The sequence below is a fragment of the Populus nigra genome, chromosome 13 (assembly GCF_951802175.1).
Source record: "Populus nigra chromosome 13, ddPopNigr1.1, whole genome shotgun sequence".
NCBI classification, from domain to species: Eukaryota; Viridiplantae; Streptophyta; class Magnoliopsida; order Malpighiales; family Salicaceae; genus Populus; species Populus nigra.
The window spans coordinates 188,652-209,327 of NC_084864.1; the positions used below are offsets into that span (position 1 = coordinate 188,652).

At 41.9% G+C, this 20,676-nt stretch overlaps 1 protein-coding gene across 1 annotated transcript; it reads left to right on the forward strand.

Annotated features, from left to right (window-relative positions):
• Positions 1-3,337: 3,337 nt before the first annotated feature.
• Positions 3,338-4,840, forward strand: LOC133671425 (uncharacterized). The gene has a single exon (XM_062092195.1). It carries the CDS (start codon positions 3,338-3,340, stop codon positions 4,838-4,840), a length of 1,503 nt encoding a protein of 500 aa, XP_061948179.1.
• Positions 4,841-20,676: the final 15,836 nt, after the last annotated feature.

Consider the following 20,676-nt stretch of genomic DNA (forward strand, 5'->3'; position numbering starts at 1 on the left):
TGTTTTTCTCCTCCCATTCCTCATCTTCTACAGCTACTATGTATTCTTTAAAGTTTGGCCATTCATTCTCAATGTAAAGTGCAGGTGTTGTTGTGGAGGATCCACTTTCAGGGTTCCTGAAAGCGGAAAGTGATGTGTAAATGCTCAGTAAGACATTAAGATGAATTTTGAAAATGCATGATCTCATTAAAAGGAAAGGATTGGCTCAAAAACAAAAATAAAATCCAATTAACATCTTGAGCCTCGATTGTCAATGAATAAAAACAAAATAAAAAAAAGGCAAACAACATAGATAAAATTATAATCCAACAAATCCTTGTTGATTACATTTTGAAAACCAATAGAGCTTCTTGGGTCTCCCAATTCTGGAACTTCTCTCCTTCGGCTAGCTTTCGAATGAAAGTCCTGTCGGTGACTTCTTCCAAAGTGTGTGTCATCACCCAATTTTGGGTGATTCCCCAAAATTCGTTTTTTTCCAAAAAATAAAATAATCAAAATAAAAAAAATAATAAAATAGAGGCTGGCAATGCGGAGAAAGCTGACCAAGAAAGGCTGCAAAAATAGGCAAAAATCAAGCTGCAATTTTCGGAGGCCCAAATGTACGCTGTTATGCGCAAAAATAGAAAAATGCAAATTCAAAGGTCAAATTAAATGAGTATTGGACGAATTTGCATAAAAATTAAGTCTAATGACATAATTAAATTTTTAATGGGCCAATTTGATTTAATCATGGGCCAAATTGAATGTTAATTATGTTTAAGAATTAATTTGGGTCCAATTGAAGGATTTAATTAAGTGCAAGGACTTAATTACACTTTAAGCGGGTCAAAATTAATTTGAGGTCTTAATCGGTGAAAAATTAAGTTTGGGGGCCTAATTTAAACTTAATTGAAAGATTGGAATTTTGAAAGACCTAATTTAATTTTTACCAAGTTTTTGCAAAAAAAAAAAAAAAAAAAAAAAAACGGGTCACTGTTCATCATCTTCCCCGCGAAACTGCCCGAGTGGCAGACTTCAAGGAGCATTTTCGGCCTCGTTTCTTCCTCCAAATCCGACAACCCGTGCACCAAAATGTCCACAGGAAACCCCTTTATCCTCGAGAATGGTCCGGTCGGGTCGAAAAACTTTGAAACGACTTCGTTTATTGGCCCAAAGTGGCCACCTCGTTCAGTCTGCAGCCTTGGATTGCCAAAATTTGGCAGCTCGAGGTGCACACTTTGAACCAACGGCTTGGATTACTCGAGTCGAATCAAGGGCTGAGACTTTTTCCACATTGAATACAAGATTACCCTCTTTCCAGCCCTATAAATAGGAGCAATTTTCATGCTCATAGGACGGAGGAAATCGAGCTCAAAGTTGGCCGAAAACCAGCCTTCTGTATTCATTTTTCCTGCAAACAATCCTTTTTCTGCTTCCTCTCTCCACCGTGGCCTTCAGCCACCACCACCTTCATCACCTGGCTTCTCACCATCATCCCCACCTCCAGTAGCCATAAAACCATCTCACGTGACAGTTGCACCACTTCTCTCCCTCTCTCCTCTGTAAAAATCTTCTCCTCTGCCACCGTGACTCCAGCAGCGGCGGCGACAGCAGCGGTAGCATCCACCACCTTGCCCAGAAGCTCTCTTACTTCCCAAAGGCAGCCGGGGTAGCAGTTCTCTCCTCAGCCACACCAACAGCTCCAGTCGTGAGCTTTCCTTCTCCTCTGCAGGACTCGTTTCCTTCTTCTTCCAGCCGTGACCAGTGCACGCCGCCGGCCTCACCACCTCCAGTTGCACCGCGCTCCACCAGCCAGGCCGCTAACTCCCTCCACGCCAGGTAATTCTCTCCTCCCCTTCCCCTTCTTCTTCGTCGTCTCAGTTCTCTGTTCGAGTGAACAGTGGACGTGAATTATAATTCACGTCCTACTGTTCACGCATGAACAGTAGACGTGAATTATAATTCATGTCTACTGTTCATGCAGTGTATTATATCTTTTTTTTCAAAAAAAAACAATTTCAAAAATTAAAAAAAAATCCAAAAATCATTTTAAAAAAAAACTTGTGACTCTTTTAAATATTTTTCTGCCAAGTTTGCTTAATATTGGATTGTATACTTACATTGTAAGATACAAGTTCGGTATTAAAATACCCGGTTTTCTCCGAAATATTTTTTTTTAAAAAAAAAATTCAAAAAAAAGAAAATTTTTTTATAGCATACGGCCAAGTCCTAAAGAATTTTCCAAGCATGTTTTCAAAAGAAATTCTATCTTTCTCACATTTTAAAAATCCAAAAAAAATGGATATCATAACTAGTTATGATCATCCATTAGGGTTTGGCCAAAATATCAAAAACCTTTTTCCAACCTTTTTTTTTTAGGATCCAGATGTAGGCTTTAATATTTGTGGGGTGTAAAATTACATGATAAAGTACACCCTCGGGTATTAAAGATACAAGGTGTAAATAAATGCAATCCTAAAATTTAGATTTTAGAATGGTTAGGATTTAACCCAATAAGATAGAGACTCCCTCACGAAGGGAGATCTATCTTGAACCTTAGAAAAGAGCAACGAATAGAAACTCGACCTAGAAAAAATAATCAAACAACAATGCAGCTTACCTTAGGTAGGGTGCACCGGGGGTGATGCGTCTTCCCCTTGCACAACCAGTCCCTTACTCAGACTCTCGCAGACCATAGGTTCCTAGTGACCATAATACTAGGTGGCGACTCCAAAGAACCAAGCAAAACACAAATAATAGAAAAAATCGCCAGCGGACGCCGCGCGGATTTCCGAAGTGCGACAGAATGGCGACTCCACTGGGGATAGCCATGTCTGGTCGGACTAAGCATTGATTGTTTGATTGTTTTCCTTTTGTTGGTCTTTAATTTTAGCTCGCATTTTTACTGCTTTAGCATGCATTTTAATTTTGCGAATAAACCCAATTCTAGGATTAGGTGGGGAGTAGCGGTCTGCCTCATGACTTTCAGTCGGGGTTCAGATTCGTGAAACATCCAACTATAAACTGAGTGTTTACTCGGTAATAGCGGTCACAATGTGTCCTAATCATTCCTTGTAAACCCCTATACTGCCTTCACGTGAGGTGGTCACTGGGCAGTTCATAGACCCTTTTAAGACTAGGTAGAAAGCCTACCCATCATGTAATGACCTAAAACCTTCCTTTAGAGCATGAACCCCTTACATATTCATTTTGCATGGGTTTTTTTCAGTCATACCCAATGTACCTACATTTGCATCCACACACATACATCCATCCATTGTAAATAACATACATACATGCAACAGGTTGAAATATAGGTCCCCAAATAGCCTATAACACCCGACTCTGAACACAAAACATGGAAGGTGAAGAGCGTGCTCACCGTGACGCCCATTTCCAAGAAGAGTTAGAATCTCTGAAAGCAAGCGTGGCTCGCCTCACTAGCTTACTCGAGCAAACACTTAGAAATGCCTCTGGTGAAGGTCCTTCCAACCGGCCTGCTATTTTTGTTCAACCTCCAGCAACAGCTCAACCCGAAGAAACAATGAGTGAACATGGTCATGAACCTCCACACAATCCAACTTTTGTGCACTCAATGCCACCAGCACCAACCCCCGCAATCATAGATGCATTTGCCAATGAGTCCCACAAGACCAAGTCATCTGATGACATTGATAAGATGGCAGCGCTAGAAGCTCGAATCAAAGCCATTGAGAGGGTAGACTTGTACAATCCAGTACGAGCAGTAGAAATGTGTTTGGTCCCAAATGTGGTTGTCCCGAAGAAGTTTCGTGTTCCTGAATTTATCAAATATACTGGAACACAATGCCCCATAACTCATCTCAAATCCTACTGTAACAAAATGGCAGAAGTAGTACATGATGAAAAACTACTAATGCATTTTTTTCAAGATAGCTTAAGTGGGGCGGCATTAAACTGGTACATGAGATTGGACAACACCAAGATCCAAAGATGGAAAGACTTGGTGGATGCTTTTGTCAAGCAATACAAGTATAATATGGACATCACTCCTGACAGAACCAGTTTGTCCAACCTAGAGAAAAGGGACAAGGAAAGCATAAGGGAATATGCTCAAAGGTGGAGAGACCTAGCTGCTCAAGTACATCCTCCACTCCTGGATAAAGAGATGGTCACTCTATTTGCCAACACGCTCAAGGACCCATACTACGAGCATGTGATGGGTAGTTCAGCCCAACAATTTATTGACGCTGTGGTAGTAGCTGAACGCATAGAGCAAGGAGTAAAGAGTGGTAGAATCTCTGTATCTGTGGAGAAAAGGGGCTTTGAAGGTAAAAAGAAAGAGGTTGACTATGTTGAAAGTGGATATAAGGGTAGGAAGAACCCATTCCAGAACTATCACACTCCATCCCCTTCGCCCCAAATTTCTAACATCAATCTCAACCCTATATTTCCCACAAGAAAACCTGAGCCTCAAACCACACACCAAAGAGTCCAAGAACAACTACCTCCATTACCGATACCCTTAAATGAGATGTACCAAAAGCTACTAAGCATCGGGCATATAGCTCCAGAACCCTTGGCACCTCTGCAACCACCTTACCCTAACTGGTACAAGCCTGACCTTACTTGCGAGTACCATGCTGGTGCTGCGGGACACAACATTCATACTTGCAGTGCCTTCAAGAAGAGGCTTATGCATTTGATTAAAGCTGGATGGATAACCTTCGAAGGAACTCTAAACGTGGGTTCGAACCGTTTACCCAATCATGCTTCAGGTACTGGTTCGGTGAATGCACTAGAGGTGGAATGTTTTGAAAACCTCAAAGCACTGATGGCAAGAGCAAGGTGTGAAAAAGGAAATGTGCACTCTCAAGGATAGAGAACAAAGTTCTGCTATAGAATGGGAAGATGGAGCCTACCCAATTATTTCCTTTTGTTTGATCATGTCTGTTTCAACCTGTTTTAGTCTTGTTAGCAATTTAGCTCATAATGCCACAAGACTTTCTCTGTCAAATGAGCCTTTCCTGTTAATAAAATCATGTGTTTTCCTGTGTTCATGACATACCTTCATTTGTTTTGTTGTTTCATGTAAATAACACATTGAACATAACCTTTAAACATGAAACCATTGTGCCAAGAATCTTTGGGCGTGTTTCCCCTTTCTTCCAAAACTATGCATGTTTTCACAAGGATTTTTGGGAAATCAAAGTTTAGTACAAAAACAAAAATCATGTTGGTGTTTGTTCAAACAAACAAGTTCTAAAAATTGAGGTGATTCCTTAGAGAGGTAACCATACACCTAGAAAACCCAAAAAAAAAACACCATGAAGTGACTCCAAAAGCTGGGTTTTAGTTGCATGAATAATGAGAAATCACTTTGCATACTCGCATGAAAGCAAGGCTTACCGATCCTAAATGCATGCATTTGAGATGAAGAAAGGCCATCTTTGATAATCCTCTCACTAGGCTGAAATATATCCTTTGCAGTCCCCTTTTGAGCCTAATAGTGTTTTTTGGAAATAACCTTGACTAGGATCACACCCTACACTGGGGGGCAAGTGCCCAAAAAAATCCTTAATGATTGAAAGTGCCCAAATAACTGTTGGGGGCATGAAAAACCTCAACGATTGAAAGTGCCCGAACAATACTGGGGGGCATAAAAGAAAATTCTCAATCATCGAGGGTGCCCATACAAAGCTAGGGGGCATGAAGAAAAATCCAAAGGATCAAAGAATTCTGAGCATAAAAAAAAAACAAATGCAATGATGCTCAAAATCAAATGAAAAAAAATGAGAAAGAGCCCAAGCCCAACATTGGGGGGCACCGTGGACCATTTTACAAATCAATTCCAAGGTCCAGAAATCTATGAACAAAAGAGTTTGGGATATAAGCACTAGTGATCCTTAGTCTTAAAGTCCCTTAAACACCTTTTAAGCCTACAAATATCCTTTTCTTCATAGCCAAGAGCCCAAGCCTACGTTACGTGCCTAATCAAGCCCTTTCTGATCAAAGGCAAGCAATTTGGATCGGTAGGCAGTGCTTTCTCATACGAAGCAAAATCATTATTCATGCAAATAAAATGAATGCTTTAAAGACGGTTCTCAATAACCCTAAAATTGATATTTCAACCTTTCATGTCACTTCTTCACATTATCGTCGAAAAACGGTTCTCAATAACCCTTAAATTGAAATTTCAACCTTTTGTGACCAACCAGATGTCACTTCACATTTTCACCAAAATCAAAACAAAACGTTTCCATCATTTCTGAAAACCTCTCCATAGGAATCACTTGAATTTTATCAGAATGAGTTCTGCTTTGAATCGATGTCAAAATGATTTCTGTATTTGGAATAGCTTTGAAATTCCAAAAATTCATCATGAAAACAATTCCTTGTCAAAAATCAAATCTTCCTTCATATAGCCTCATCCCTAAACCCGAATTGAATACTGGGGGGCATGATCAAGCTGGAGGGCAATCAAAAACATCTAGTAGAGCTGGCTCCATGATTCCCTTTCTAAGAAAATCGTCGGGTAAAATTGGCAACCCTTGAGTTAAAAGGGCGGAGGACAAAGAAGTATGATGATATCAAGTCCTTCCAAGTGGTCAAGATCACAAGATATGACTCGAGTAAGCAAGAGCGGAAAGAGCCATCGAAGCTTACTATTAGAGACTCAAACTTTGAGGAAAGGAGAACTCCATGAAGAAAAGGGGACCTACATTTCTCAGGTAAGTATACATGCATATTGATCATGATGCATTACTTTCATCTTTGATAGATCAGTGTCTCATCATCACCTCTTTTGAGCAGGCTGTTAAGCCCTCATCATTTAGGTAGTGTGTTTTCTAACCTTGCCTCCTTTTTTTTTTTTTTAAGTGGGCCTTCGTGCCCTCACATTTTAGGTAGTGTGTTTTCTAACCATACCTCATTTTTAGTGGGCTTTCGAGCCCTCACATCTTAGGTAGTGTGTTTTCCAACCATACCTCCTCTTTTGAGTGGGCTTTCGAGCCCTCACCTCTTAGGTAGCGTGTTTTCCAACCCTACTTCCTTTTTCGAGTGGGCTTTCGAGCCCTCACATTTTAGGTAGTGTGTTTTCTAACCATACCTCATTTTTAGTGGGCTTTCGAGCCCTCACATCTTAGGTAGTGTGTTTTCCAACCATACCTCCTCTTTTGAGTGGGCTTTCGAGCCCTCACCTCTTAGGTAGCGTGTTTTCCAACCCTACTTCCTTTTTCGAGTGGGCTTTCGAGCCCTCACCTCTTAGGTAGTGTGTTTTCTAACTTTGCCTCCATTTTTAAGTGGGCCTTCGTGCCCTCACATCTTAGGTAGCGTGTCCTCTAACCCTACCTCCTCTTTCGAGTGGGCTTTCGAGCCTTACTTCCTTTTGAGTGCGCCTTAGAGCCTTCAAACACCTTAGGTAGCGTATTTTCCAAACCTACCTCCTTTTTAATGTGCTTTCGAGCCTTCACATCTTAGGTAGTGTGTTTTCCTACCGTACCTCCTTTTTAATGTGCCTTCGAGCCATCACACCTTAGGTAGCGTGTCTTCCAACCGTACCTCCTTTTTTATGTGCCTTCGAGCCATCACACCTTAGGTAATGTGTTTTCCAACCATACCTCCCTTTTAATGTGCCTTCGAGCCATCACACCTTAGGTAGCGTGTCTTCCAACCGTACCTCCTTTTTAATGTGCCTTAGAGCCAACAAACACCTTAGGTAATGTGTTTTCCAACCGTACCTCCTTTTTAATGTGCCTTCGAGCCATCACACCTTAGGTAGCGTGTCTTCCAACCGTACCTCCTTTTTAATGTGCCTTCGAGCCATCACACCTTAGGTAGCGTGTCTTCCAACCGTACCTCCTTTTTAATGTGCCTTCGAGCCATCACACCTTAGGTAGCGTGTTTTCCAACCATACCTTCTTTTTTATGTGCCTTCGAGCCATCACACCTTAGGTAGCGTGTCTTCCAACCGTACCTCCTTTTTAATGTGCCTTAGAGCCAACAAACACCTTAGGTAGCGTGTTTTCCAACCATACCTCCTTTTAATGTGCCTTCGAGCCATCACACCTTAGGTAGCGTGTCTTCCAACCGTACCTCCTTTTTAATATGCCTTAGAGCCAACAAACACCTTAGGTAATGTGTTTTCCAACCATACCTCCTTTTTAATGTGCCTTCGAGCCATCACACCTTAGGTAGCGTGTCTTCCAACCGTACCTCCTTTTTAATGTGCCTTCGAGCCATCACACCTTAGGTAGTGTGTCTTCCAACCGTACCTTCTTTTTTATGTGCCTTCGAGCCATCACACTTTAGGTAGCGTGTCTTCCAACCGTACCTCCTTTTCAATGTGCCTTAGAGCCAACAAACACCTTAGGTAGCGTGTTTTCCAACTCTACCTCCCTTTAAGTGCGCCTTAGAGCCATCAACCATCTTAGGTAGTGCGTTGTCCAACCCTGCCTCTTTTTAAGAGCTCCTTCGAGTCCTAACCTTTTAGGTAGTGTGTTTTTCTAACCTTACCTCCTTTCGAGTGCGCTCTCTAACCCTCAAGAGGATTCATCATTCATCAACAAGATGAGTCAATCATATCTCATCCTTGTTTTTCTTCTTTAAAATCCTTACTATCTAAAGTCTTTTACGAGACTTTCTACCGTAAGAATTGTAAAGAGGGGGGCAACTGTCATCACCCAATTTTGGGTGATTCCCCAAAATTCGTTTTTTTCCAAAAAAATAAAATAATCAAAATAAAAAAAATAATAAAATAGAGGCTGGCAATGCGGAGAAAGCTGACCAAGAAAGGCTGCAAAAATAGGCAAAAATCAAGCTGCAATTTTCGGAGGCCCAAATGTACGCTGTTATGCGCAAAAATAGAAAAATGCAAATTCAAAGGTCAAATTAAATGAGTATTGGACGAATTTGCATAAAAATTAAGTCTAATGACATAATTAAATTTTTAATGGGCCAATTTGATTTAATCATGGGCCAAATTGAATGTTAATTATGTTTAAGAATTAATTTGGGTCCAATTGAAGGATTTAATTAAGTGCAAGGACTTAATTACACTTTAAGCGGGTCAAAATTAATTTGAGGTCTTAATCGGTGAAAAATTAAGTTTGGGGGCCTAATTTAAACTTAATTGAAAGATTGGAATTTTGAAAGACCTAATTTAATTTTTACCAAGTTTTTGCAAAAAAAAAAAAAAAAAAAAAAAAACGGGTCACTGTTCATCATCTTCCCCGCGAAACTGCCCGAGTGGCAGACTTCAAGGAGCATTTTCGGCCTCGTTTCTTCCTCCAAATCCGACAACCCGTGCACCAAAATGTCCACAGGAAACCCCTTTATCCTCGAGAATGGTCCGGTCGGGTCGAAAAACTTTGAAACGGCTTCGTTTATTGGCCCAAAGTGGCCACCTCGTTCAGTCTGCAGCCTTGGATTGCCAAAATTTGGCAGCTCGAGGTGCACACTTTGAACCAACGGCTTGGATTACTCGAGTCGAATCAAGGGCTGAGACTTTTTCCACATTGAATACAAGATTACCCTCTTTCCAGCCCTATAAATAGGAGCAATTTTCATGCTCATAGGACGGAGGAAATCGAGCTCAAAGTTGGCCGAAAACTAGCCTTCTGTATTCATTTTTCCTGCAAACAATCCTTTTTCTGCTTCCTCTCTCCACCGTGGCCTTCAGCCACCACCACCTTCATCACCTGGCTTCTCACCATCATCCCCACCTCCAGTAGCCATAAAACCATCTCACGTGACAGTTGCACCACTTCTCTCCCTCTCTCCTCTGTAAAAATCTTCTCCTCTGCCACCGTGACTCCAGCAGCGGCGGCGACAGCAGAGGTAGCATCCACCACCTTGCCCAGAAGCTCTCTTACTTCCCAAAGGCAGCCGGGGTAGCAGTTCTCTGCTCAGCCACACCAACAGCTCCAGCCGTGAGCTTTCCTTCTCCTCTGCAGGACTCGTTTCCTTCTTCTTCCAGCCGTGACCAGTGCACGCCGCCGGCCTCACCACCTCCAGTTGCACCGCGCTCCACCAGCCAGGCCGCTAACTCCCTCCACGCCAGGTAATTCTCTCCTCCCCTTCCCCTTCTTCTTCGTCGTCTCAGTTCTCTGTTCGAGTGAACAGTAGACGTGAATTATAATTCAACATGTAATACGGGGTCCCATCTGGCGACCTCCGAATAGCGAAACACGAGATCCCTTCTGGCGATCTCCTTTAACTTGGAATCCCATCTGGCGATTCCTTTTATGAAAAAACGAGGTCCCATCTGGCGACCTTTAAATAGTGAAACACGAGATCCCTTCTGGCGATCTCCTTTAACTTGGAATCCCATCTGGCGATTCCTTTTATGAAAAAAACGAGGTCCCATCTGGCGACCTTTAAATAGTGAAACACGAGATCCCTTCTGGCGATCTCCTTCAATCTTGGAATCCCATCTGGCGATTCCTTTTATTCAACATGTAATACGGGATCCCATCTGGCGACCTCCGAATAGCGAAACACGAGATCCCTTCTGGCGATCTCCTTTAACTTGGAATCCCATCTGACGATTCCTTTTATGAAAAAAAACGAGGTCCCATCTGGCGACCTTTAAATAGTGAAACACGAGATCCCTTCTGGCGATCTCCTTCAATCTTGGAATCCCATCTGGCGATTCCTTTTATTCAACATGTAATACGGGATCCCATCTGGCGACCTCCGAATAGCAAAACACGAGATCCCTTCTGGCGATCTCCTTCAATCTTGGAATCCCATCTGGCGATTCCTTTTATTCAAAGCTGAAATACGATGTTGTTCTTCCTGATGGCAGGGTTCAAAACTTTTCATTTTCTATCTTTTTCTTGTTCTTCTTGTTGTTCCAGAATCCACTACGGTTCGAAACCGTAATTCTTTGCTATCACCCACTATGATTCTTTCTTCGTCTCCAATCTTGCTGGAATGTATTAAGAACTCCTCCTGTAATGATCCAGAAAGCATATATGCAATGATTTATGATTAGATGCCATGCATGCATTCGTACCTGGTTTTGAAACATAGGCCCCATCCTCTTCTTCTAGTTCGTGAGACTCCCTCTTGCTTGAGCTTGCTTTTGAAGTCGTATGCTGGATTCATCTCTCGTGTTGTCTCTGACTTTCTTCGAGTAGTCCTTTTCCCAAAATGTATGATTTGTCATTGCCTCTTTGTCATGCTTTTGTCAAATGCTTTAACTTGGTTTTCAAATCTATAGGCTTCCGTACATTTTAAACAAGTAAAACTTTTCATGAAAAAATCTCTTATTGCCCCCAGTGTAGGGGTGTGATTTTAGTCTAGGCTTTTGTATAGAGAAGAAATTCGTTCAGCCGATGCTAAACTTTTTAGGTGCGATAACAACAAGACATGCACTGTTGGTATTAATGCAAAAATGATTGTTGTGAGATCAATGCAAAAGAGAAAGAAGTCAATAGCCAAAGCATAATATCTTTTTACAGAGTGAGACTTCATAGGTCAAGCTAAGTCTTCTCCATCCATTCTAGCCAACTTCAACGCTCCTCCTGAGAATGCCTTTTTTACTACGTAAAGACCCTCGTAATTCGGTGCCCATTTGCTTTGATCATCTCCAGGTAGTGACAAAAGTTGTTTTCACCTTATCCTCCGGAGCCATTTTTATCTGGTTGTATCCTGAAAAACCATCCATCAAAGGAATATGTGGAACTCCGGGCAGCGTTGTCCACTAAAACATCTATGTGTGGTAGAGGAAAATCATCCTTGGGACTAGCTTTACGCACACTCTAATCTTCCTTTCCTTCTTAGGCACCACAACAATGTTAGATACCCATTGTGGATACCTAACTACTTCTAGAAAGCCAGCATCCCATTGCTTCTCGAGTTCTGTCTTGACCTTTATCCAGACATCCGGGTGGGCCCTCCTCTGCTTGACCGGCTTACAACCTTCTTCCAACGGTATCTTGTGTACTACAATATTTGTATCCAAACCTGGCATATCTTCATAAGACCAAGCAAAGACATCTGTATATTCCTGTAATAGGGCGACCATTTTTGTCCTTAGTCCAGAAGTAATTAGGGTACCTATTTTCAACTCCTTCTTGAACTGATCACTACCTACATTGATGGTTTCGAGTTCCTCTGCGGCAGGTTTCCAAGTATGTTCCTGCTGTTCTACTAGCCTGGTGAATTCACTGATATTGCTTTCATCCCACTCTTCTTCTTCCATAGCTATCACATGTTCGTTCAAGTTTGGCCATTTATTCTTGATGCTAAATGTATGTGATGTTGTAGGAGATCCGCTTTCAGGATTCCTGAAAGCGGGAAGTGTTTGGTGTAAATGCATAACAAAGAAAGCAATTTGTGAAAAGTGCATGATCTCACAATTTATTTAAAGAAAAGGTGGGCTCCATGACAGCATGATCTCACAATTTATTTAAAGAAAAGGTGGGCTCCATGACAAACAAAATCTAGCTGACATCATGAGCCTTGATTGTCAACTAGAGGAAATAAAAGAAAACATAAGCAATGACAAAAGCATGTTAAGGCAAACAAAGTTGGTTTACATTTTGAAAACAACTGGAGCTTCTTGGGTCACCCAGTTCTGGAACTTCTCGTCCTGACCTTCCATCATACTCACCTCACCCCTACTCTCCATGGGTTCAATTCTCAATTGCCCCATTTTCAACATTTTTGCAATCATTTCACAAAACTCGATGCAATCTTCAACATGGTGTCAATCTCTTCTATGGAACTCACAATAACCACCTTCCGCCGGATGGCTTTCCACATTTGCCTCTAGAAATCCTGATCGTACTAACATGTCGTACATCTTTTCCATAGACACCTTCAACACCTTGCATTGATTTCCAACTTCTATCATGCCTATTCCACTACTACTTGAGGCATGTTTAGGCAACGGGTTTGAATTCATATTGGGCTTGTCCTCAAAGGATACCCATCCTATCTTAATAAGCTCCAACAATCTTTTCTTGAAAGCATAACAGGTTTCAATCCCATACCCGGGATTACCCGCATGGTACTCACAAGTTAACTCGGGCTTGTACCAAATTGGGAATGGTGGTTGTAATGGTAGTGTAGGGATAGGAGCGATGTGCCCAATGCTCAAAAGTTTGGCGTACATGTCCTTCAAAGGCATGGGTAGTGGCGGTAGTTATTCTGCAGGGTATCTTATATAGGGTCTTTGGTAGTGATTTTGGTTGTTTGACTGGTTATTTAGTCGATTAGGGGAAAAAGGTTGGTTAAAGTTCATGTGTGAGAATTGAGAGGTAGGTACTTGTGGATTGTGGGAATCTACTTTCTTGCCCTTATACCCGCCTTCCAAGTTGTTAACATCGCCTTCTCTCTTTCTTCCAATAAAACCCTTATTCTCCAATGGCTCAGCTATACGTCCAGCTTTAATCCCTTGCTCTATCCTTTCAGCTATGCGTACCGCATCGTAGAAATGCTGAGACGAGCTACCCATTAAATGCTCATAATAAGGTGCCTTGAAGGTATTGGCAAACAAGGTCACCATTTGTGTTTCTATCAGAGGGGGTTGGACATGCACGGCCTCATCCCTCCACCTTTGTGCATAGGCCCTTACGGACTCTTAGCTCCTCTTCTCCATTAACATTAGACTTGTTCGATCAGGAGCGATTTCCATGTTAAACTTGTACTGTTTGAGGAAAGCCTCCACCAAGTCTCTCCAGCTCTTGATCCGGATGCTGTCTAACCTCATGTACCAACTTAAAGCGGATCCTGCTAGGCTATCTTGAAAGAAATAGATTAGCAATTTATCATCATGGATTACTTCCGCCATTTTGTTGCAGTAGGATCGAAGGTGAGTGTTTGGGCATTCCAAACCGGTATACTTAATGAACTCTGGTATTCGAAAATCTTTTGGCACCACAATGTTTGGTACCAAACATACTTCGGCTGCTCGCATAGGGTCAAACCAGTCATTACCCTCAACTGCCCTTAATCTTTCTTCTAGAGCAAATAGCTTGTCTCGGTCCATCACACTGGGAGACCTATTATCCGGGACTCCCTCCGTTGTTAAGTCCACAGTGATTGGAGCGTGAGTTGGCTGGATAGGGGTGATAGGCACAAAATGTTGTTCATTGGCCGAGTTTGCCCCCTGGTTTTGAGATGCTTGCGGGATGTGAGCTGCTGGCGCTGCTTCAAGCTGTTGTGCTGATGTTCCCTCCCCATTCTTAGCTCTCAGAAGCTGCTCAAGTAAATCGGTCAGCCGAGAAACTTCATTTTTTACGGACTCCAACTCGGTTTGATAATGTGACTCTAAGTGAGCTCTTTCTTCGTTCTCCATTCTCGCTCTAAACCGGGTGTTGTGGACTTTGGATGTGGGACCTATGTTTCACGATCTGGCGTGCATATGATGTATTAAAAATGAATGCTTGATGAAAATATGATGCTCGTGAAATGTATATTTTAGAGTCGACTCATGACTTTCGTAATCCTTTAGGCAAGATTTCTGAGTTGACCCGATTACTGTAAAGGGGGGTTTGCCAAGTTCTTATCATAGCAGCTTACCAAACACATTAGAAAGAAAGATAGGTCATGGCCTTCTTATAAATAGAAGTCGTTCATACAATGATTACAAAATAGGGTGTTATACATTGCTACCCTTAAAAGGCATTTCCTCTATTAGCTAAGTCCCCAATAAAACAGGTGATGGCCGCCATATATTCTCGGTACTTTGAAGCGTCATTTCCAACTTGGGTAGCTTGTTGTTGCAATCTTTCTGCATAGTGGGCTGCCTGCTCGACCTGCTTCGTTATGTGCCTTAACTTATCATGGAAAACGGTGTTATCTGCAATTATCACTTCATTGCTGGCTCCTAGGGCTTCATTACTTCTTTCCAACACCCGGACCATATCCTCTGACCGGGCCAACTTATCCCTTACCCTCTGTAGTTCGTCCTTTTCGATATCCAGCTCGGCTATTTTGGAGTTAATTTGAACTGTAAAGCTGTCCATGTAGTCTTGACATTCTTGACGCTCTTGCTTAGCCTTACTGAGCTCCTCTTCCATCTCGAAGTAGTGGCTTCTCATCTCTTTTAACTCTTCTTCTCGTATCTCCATCTTCGATTGTAAAGCCATCATCCTTCCTTTCGAAGACTCGGCTCTCTTCTGGTAATCTCTCATATCAGACTCTGCCGCCTTTCTTGAACTTCTCTCTTCCTCCAATTGCATCATATATTGAGCTCTGATCCTTCTTTCCTCTTCTATGTCGAGATGGGCTAACCGATTTTTCTCTTTTTCAACTTCTACTTTCTTTAAAAGAATGCTCCTTTCTTTCTTCAAGGAATCCATTATCTCTTTATCTACCCTCATGTTACCTTTTATTGATCTTTGCTCTCTTTCTGTGAGCCTATTCTTGTTAACCAACTCGTCATATTCGGTTATTCGATCCTTTAACTCAGCCTGAACTGCTTTTGCTATTTCTTCAGCTACCTCTGCCCTTTTTTGCCATTCCTTTAAGGATGTTAATTGCTTATCCTGCTTTTCCAACTGCTGGTTCAAAAAAAACCCTCATCGTGTTTTCTTCTTCTAATTGATTTTCTAACAGTCGTTGCTGCCCTTTGCTCTTGCTGAGATCGATTCTACATTGTTCTAGCTGCTTTCTCAACTCTTCCTCAATATCAGTCCTTTTCCTTTTTTGTTGCTCTATTGTGGATTCTGGGTGTTTTGGTATTGAGAAATCCCTCACTTCAGAAAGCTCTTCGTTCCTCCAAACTGCATAGTTCTGGCTGAATGATGTTTCAAATGTGCTCCCTTCTTGCCTTTTCACCATCAGGGGTCTTTCCCAATCTTGTCGGATAAGTTCCATCTCCTCGAGGAAAGGTTGGTGCTTGAATAAACCGACGAAATCAGCTAACCCCAGAGTTCTTGGTGCATACTGCATTCCACCCAACTGCCTTGTTACTAAGGCGGGCGCGTAACTGATGTACCCGGTTACACCAATCAAAGGAACCCATATCTTGCTTCCACAGCTCATTGTGCAGATGGCGTTGTTCATCCATGGTGCTTTCCATTTGAAGTTGCTTCTTGGCAATGCTGCATATTTATCTATCCATGCTTTCTCATCCCAATTCTTCCAAGTCTCATCCATGGTAACCTTTAACGGTCGAAGGTCAAACCACCAAAAGTTGTTAAAAATGTCCCTTGGTGTTTCGATATGACTGATAATCCATAAATACAACATAGGGTGCAACATCTCATGGCTCCTTTTCCATGTGTTCTACAGTGGTTGAGTGATAGCATGGTTTCTCCCAAAATGGCTGACGAGGGATTGATCCGGTCACGCTCATATTCTACGAAGACACTTGCTGCTTCCAAACTGATGACTCCGATCTCGGAGGGGAATAATACTAGCCCAAAAATGGCGAAGGCCACCAACCTGTATCGTTCCTCTCCCAACTTGCCTTCTTCAGCATTTTTCTTCATTCGGGCTTCAATGACCTTCCATTTAAAACCCCCCTCGGCGACTCTACATTGGCTGATCTTTCCCAAGCCTAATAAACTGATTACTTCTGAAGCTGTGTCTTCAAATCTTCGCCTTAGGTAGATCCTGTGGCTGTTGTTCGGAAAATCCAGAATCCTTTCATATTCCTCCAAAGTCGGTGTCATATCAATGTTCCCAAAGGTAAAACTCCGATAACTAGGATCCCAAAAATTCAGTAGGGCTTTGATTGCTGCTGCTTGTACGGGTAACCTCATTAGTTGTGCAATTCTCCCATATTGCCTCTCGAAAATAGTCTCATCAATATATTCCATAATAGACACTAACTTCCCCAAGCCATTTACCATGTGATTTATCTTGGTAATGCAAGGCAACCTACTAGCATCGATTCTTGGACATTTTCCTTCAGCTACTTGAGTCAACTCAGATTCTTGCCCAAACTCTCGGAAAGATAGGTACTTAGTCATGATTTCGGCTCAAAAACCTGGATTGATGAATTTAGCATTATTAATCATGATGTGAATGAACGTAAGATAGATATCCTAAGGACAAGTTCTATGTATTACGTGAGAGCGGGTAGGTTTTCTATATGATCTCGAAGGGTCTCATATCTGCCCAGTGACGTTCTTCGTAAAGACAGTATGGGGGCGTTGCAAGGAATAGTTAAGGTAAGTATACCCACCATTACCGAGCAGGCACTCAGATATGAGTTGGGTGTTTCACGCATCTGAACCCTGACCAATAGTCATAGGGCAGATCGCTACTCCCCCACCTAACTTAAAGCTTGTGTGTGCTTCTCAAAATTAAAGTATGTGATGCATGTGACAGTTCTATACAAATGCATGAACAATATTGCGTAAAAATATTTAAAGCATATAAGCAGATAACAAAAGGAAAGGCAAATTAACAATAAACCCATGAAAACACAAATAAATCAGACAAAAACAAAGCTTAGTCCACAAGGTCCCCAGTGGAGTCGCCATTCTGTCGCGGGTGCGCGGCGTCGCGGCGAAATATTCCACTTTAAAATCTAGGCAGGTGTGTATGGTATCTATCTGGCAAATATGGGGAGACAAGAAAATATTGTCTTTTTTGTAGAAAATGGAATGGGAGTCGCCACCTAGTATTTTGGTCACTAGGAACCCTAACTGGTCTCAGAGATTGGGTACGGGGACTGGTTGCGTAAAGGGAAGGTATTAGCACCCCAAATACGCCTTACCTAAGGTAAGCTGCATTGTTTATTTGTCTGATAAAATTCAAGGTCTCGTTGTGTTTCCTAGTTGTTTGTCCGTCTATGGTTCAAGAAAAGTCCTCCTCAATAAGGAGGTCCTTATCTGATCGGGTAAAACCTAACCGTTCTAACACCTATATAAAAAACCCATATTTTTTAATATCAGGAATACGTTTTACGTATAAATTCGTAATCCCAAATACTAAAAGAAGACAAAAAGATTTTTTTAGAATTTTTGAAATATTGGCCTAGTTCTCATGGCTTGAATAAACTGGTTATTAAAGCCAAAATGCATGCTAATACATATATTGTTTTGAAATTTTCTTTGTTGTGTGAAAATATGATGTTATAATATTTATATATATATATATTGGAGAGACTAGGCCGTATGCATGAAAACAAAACTTTTTTTTTTTTGAAGACTTGACTAAAACCAGGTATTTTAATACCGGATTTGTATCTTTACAGTATAAAAATACAAACCGATATTGGTCAAAATACAGTAATAAAATTACATAAAATCATATATTTATTGAAATAATTTTTTTCAAGAATTTTTGTTCGAACGGTCCAGACCCGGCCCAAAAGGAAACTGGGCCGAAATCAGCCCAACATAAATTGGGCCTACTTCCTACAGGGCTGGACTCAGCCCAGCCCAAAACCACATGACTGGTTACTGTTCACTGTACAGGTGAACAGTAACCCGTTAATTAATTAGCCGGTTACTGTGCACATGCACAGTAACCGGGTAATTAAATTTGCAAAAGTGGAAAGAATGCAGAAGCTTACCTGATAGCTGACGGGCGAAGATGATGATGCTGCAGTCCTCCCGCACAAACGGTTATCACTGATTCTGGAGATGATGGCGAACGCTGGTAACACTGGTGTTGGTCTCTGTCTTTCTCTTCGTCTCCTTTCTTGTTACCGATTCCTTGCTCTGCTGCCGCTGGTTCTTGCGGATGGTGTTGTACAAAGGTGAAGCTGATGGTGATGTGTTTTCTTCTTATTTTTCTCACGCTGGGTTCTTCTTGCTTGGTCTGGCTCCTGTGTGTTTTTTCAGCCTTTATTCCCTCATGTTGCCCATGTTTCTCCTTTTTCTTGTTCGTTCTTCCTCGGTTTATTTTTTTTATGTGTGTTTTTCTTTCCCTTCTGCCTCCTGTCTCTAACGTCTCCCCCCGCTGTTCGCTTGGCTGAAGGGTTTGTGGCTGCTGTGATGAGTTGGTTCCGGTGGTTGCAGCGGTGGAGTTGGAGGAAGACGGTGTCGGTTTCCTGTGGCAGAGGAAGAAAGAAGAAGAAGAAAAATCTGCAGAAATTGGGCGAAAATGCTGGTTTTTTGGCTGACTTTGGACCTGAATTTCTCCCCCCAAATATCATCAAATCCGACTCTATTTATAGGAAGTGGAAGAGGGCAATCTTGTCTACGTTGTGGAAAAATTACAGCCCTTGATTCAGTTGGGAAGCATCTCAACCGTTGGCTCAAAGTGTGCACCTCGAGCTGCCAAATGTGGCAGCTCCAGGCTGTGAACTGCCCGAGGTGGCCACTTCGGGCCAATGAACGGACCCGTTTCTAACTTTTTCGACCCGACCGGACCATTCTCCGGGATAAAGGGGGTTCATGTCGACATGTTGGTGCATTCTTTGTCGGATTTGGGGGCCAAACGAGGCAGAAAACACGCCTGGAAGTCGGCCACTCGGGCACCTCGGTGGGGAAGAAAATGAACAGTGCCTGCCCAAAAAAATGCAAAACGGCGCCGTTTTGCTAAAAATAGGGATTTCTTTGCCAATTTTCAATCTAGTCCTCCGACTTTCAGTTTCGTTCAATATTATTCCCTAATTGACCCTAAAACTTCTTATTTGATGCAATTTAGTCCCGGCGTAACTTCATCTTTGGCCCCAGAGTTACGCGCCTTTTCCAATTTGGTCCTTGGTTTCGGATTTCTTTAATTAAGTCCCTAATTGACCCTTAAACTTCAATATGTATGCAATTAGGCCCTTGATTTAACCAATTCAACCCTCAAAAATTATAATTTGACCTCAGAACTTTAATTTCTTCCAATTAAAGCCTAAATTGACTTAAAACTCAATTTTCCTTGCAATCAAAACCTCTATAAATTCAAATAAACCTTCAATAAAATCCAATTGAGTCCATAAACATCCAATTTTGGCCCTTTTCTCTTCAAATTAAATTTTCTCTTCCGACAGGGCTCTCCTTAGTCAAATATATACGGTAAAATCACTCCTTGCATTTCTGAACCTCCTTAATCAATTTTTTCTGATTCTTTCTGAGCGCTCCCACCTTTTATTATTTTTTCTAAATTCTTCCGGCTATTTATTTTTATTTTTGTGGGGGGGACCCAAAAGTGGGTTACAACATTCTTCAGGCTTCCTTCCTTCAATCCTAGCCATTCTTTTCTCCCTTCTTGCACCAGCAGCTCACTTGTAATCCTCTTTCTTGGGCTTATATCCAAGCCCAAACCTCTGTTCTGCAGCTTTCAACTTGATTATATCAATCCATTTAAGTTTTCCTTTCTTGATGACATATGGGCAAGGAATCTTGTGCTTTAAAAAGCTTTTAGCGGCCATTTTGGTGGCCTCCGAGAGTTCTGGTTTCCTCACCACAGTGTTCTCGGGTACCCACTCGGTATTCACAACTTCAAATGCATGAAGGTTTCCATCCTTACAATCTTCGGCTTCAATGAATGGAACCGCCACATTTCTTACCATTGATATAGTCTCCTCAGCCTTAACAGTAACCAGAACGCCATTGGCAATGTACTTCAAACATTGATGCAGCGAGGAGGTGACAGCTCCCGCAGAATGTATCCATGGCCTTCCTAACAACATACTATAGGAAGGGTGGATATCCATCACTTGAAGGGTTACTAGAAAGACTTGTGGACCCACAGCTAGTTCGACCTCAATTGTCCCTATCACTTGCCTTGGTGAGCCATCGTACGCTCTAGCCGTCATCACACTGGGTTACATGTGTGAGGGATCCATTGGCATTTCATCCAGCATATGCC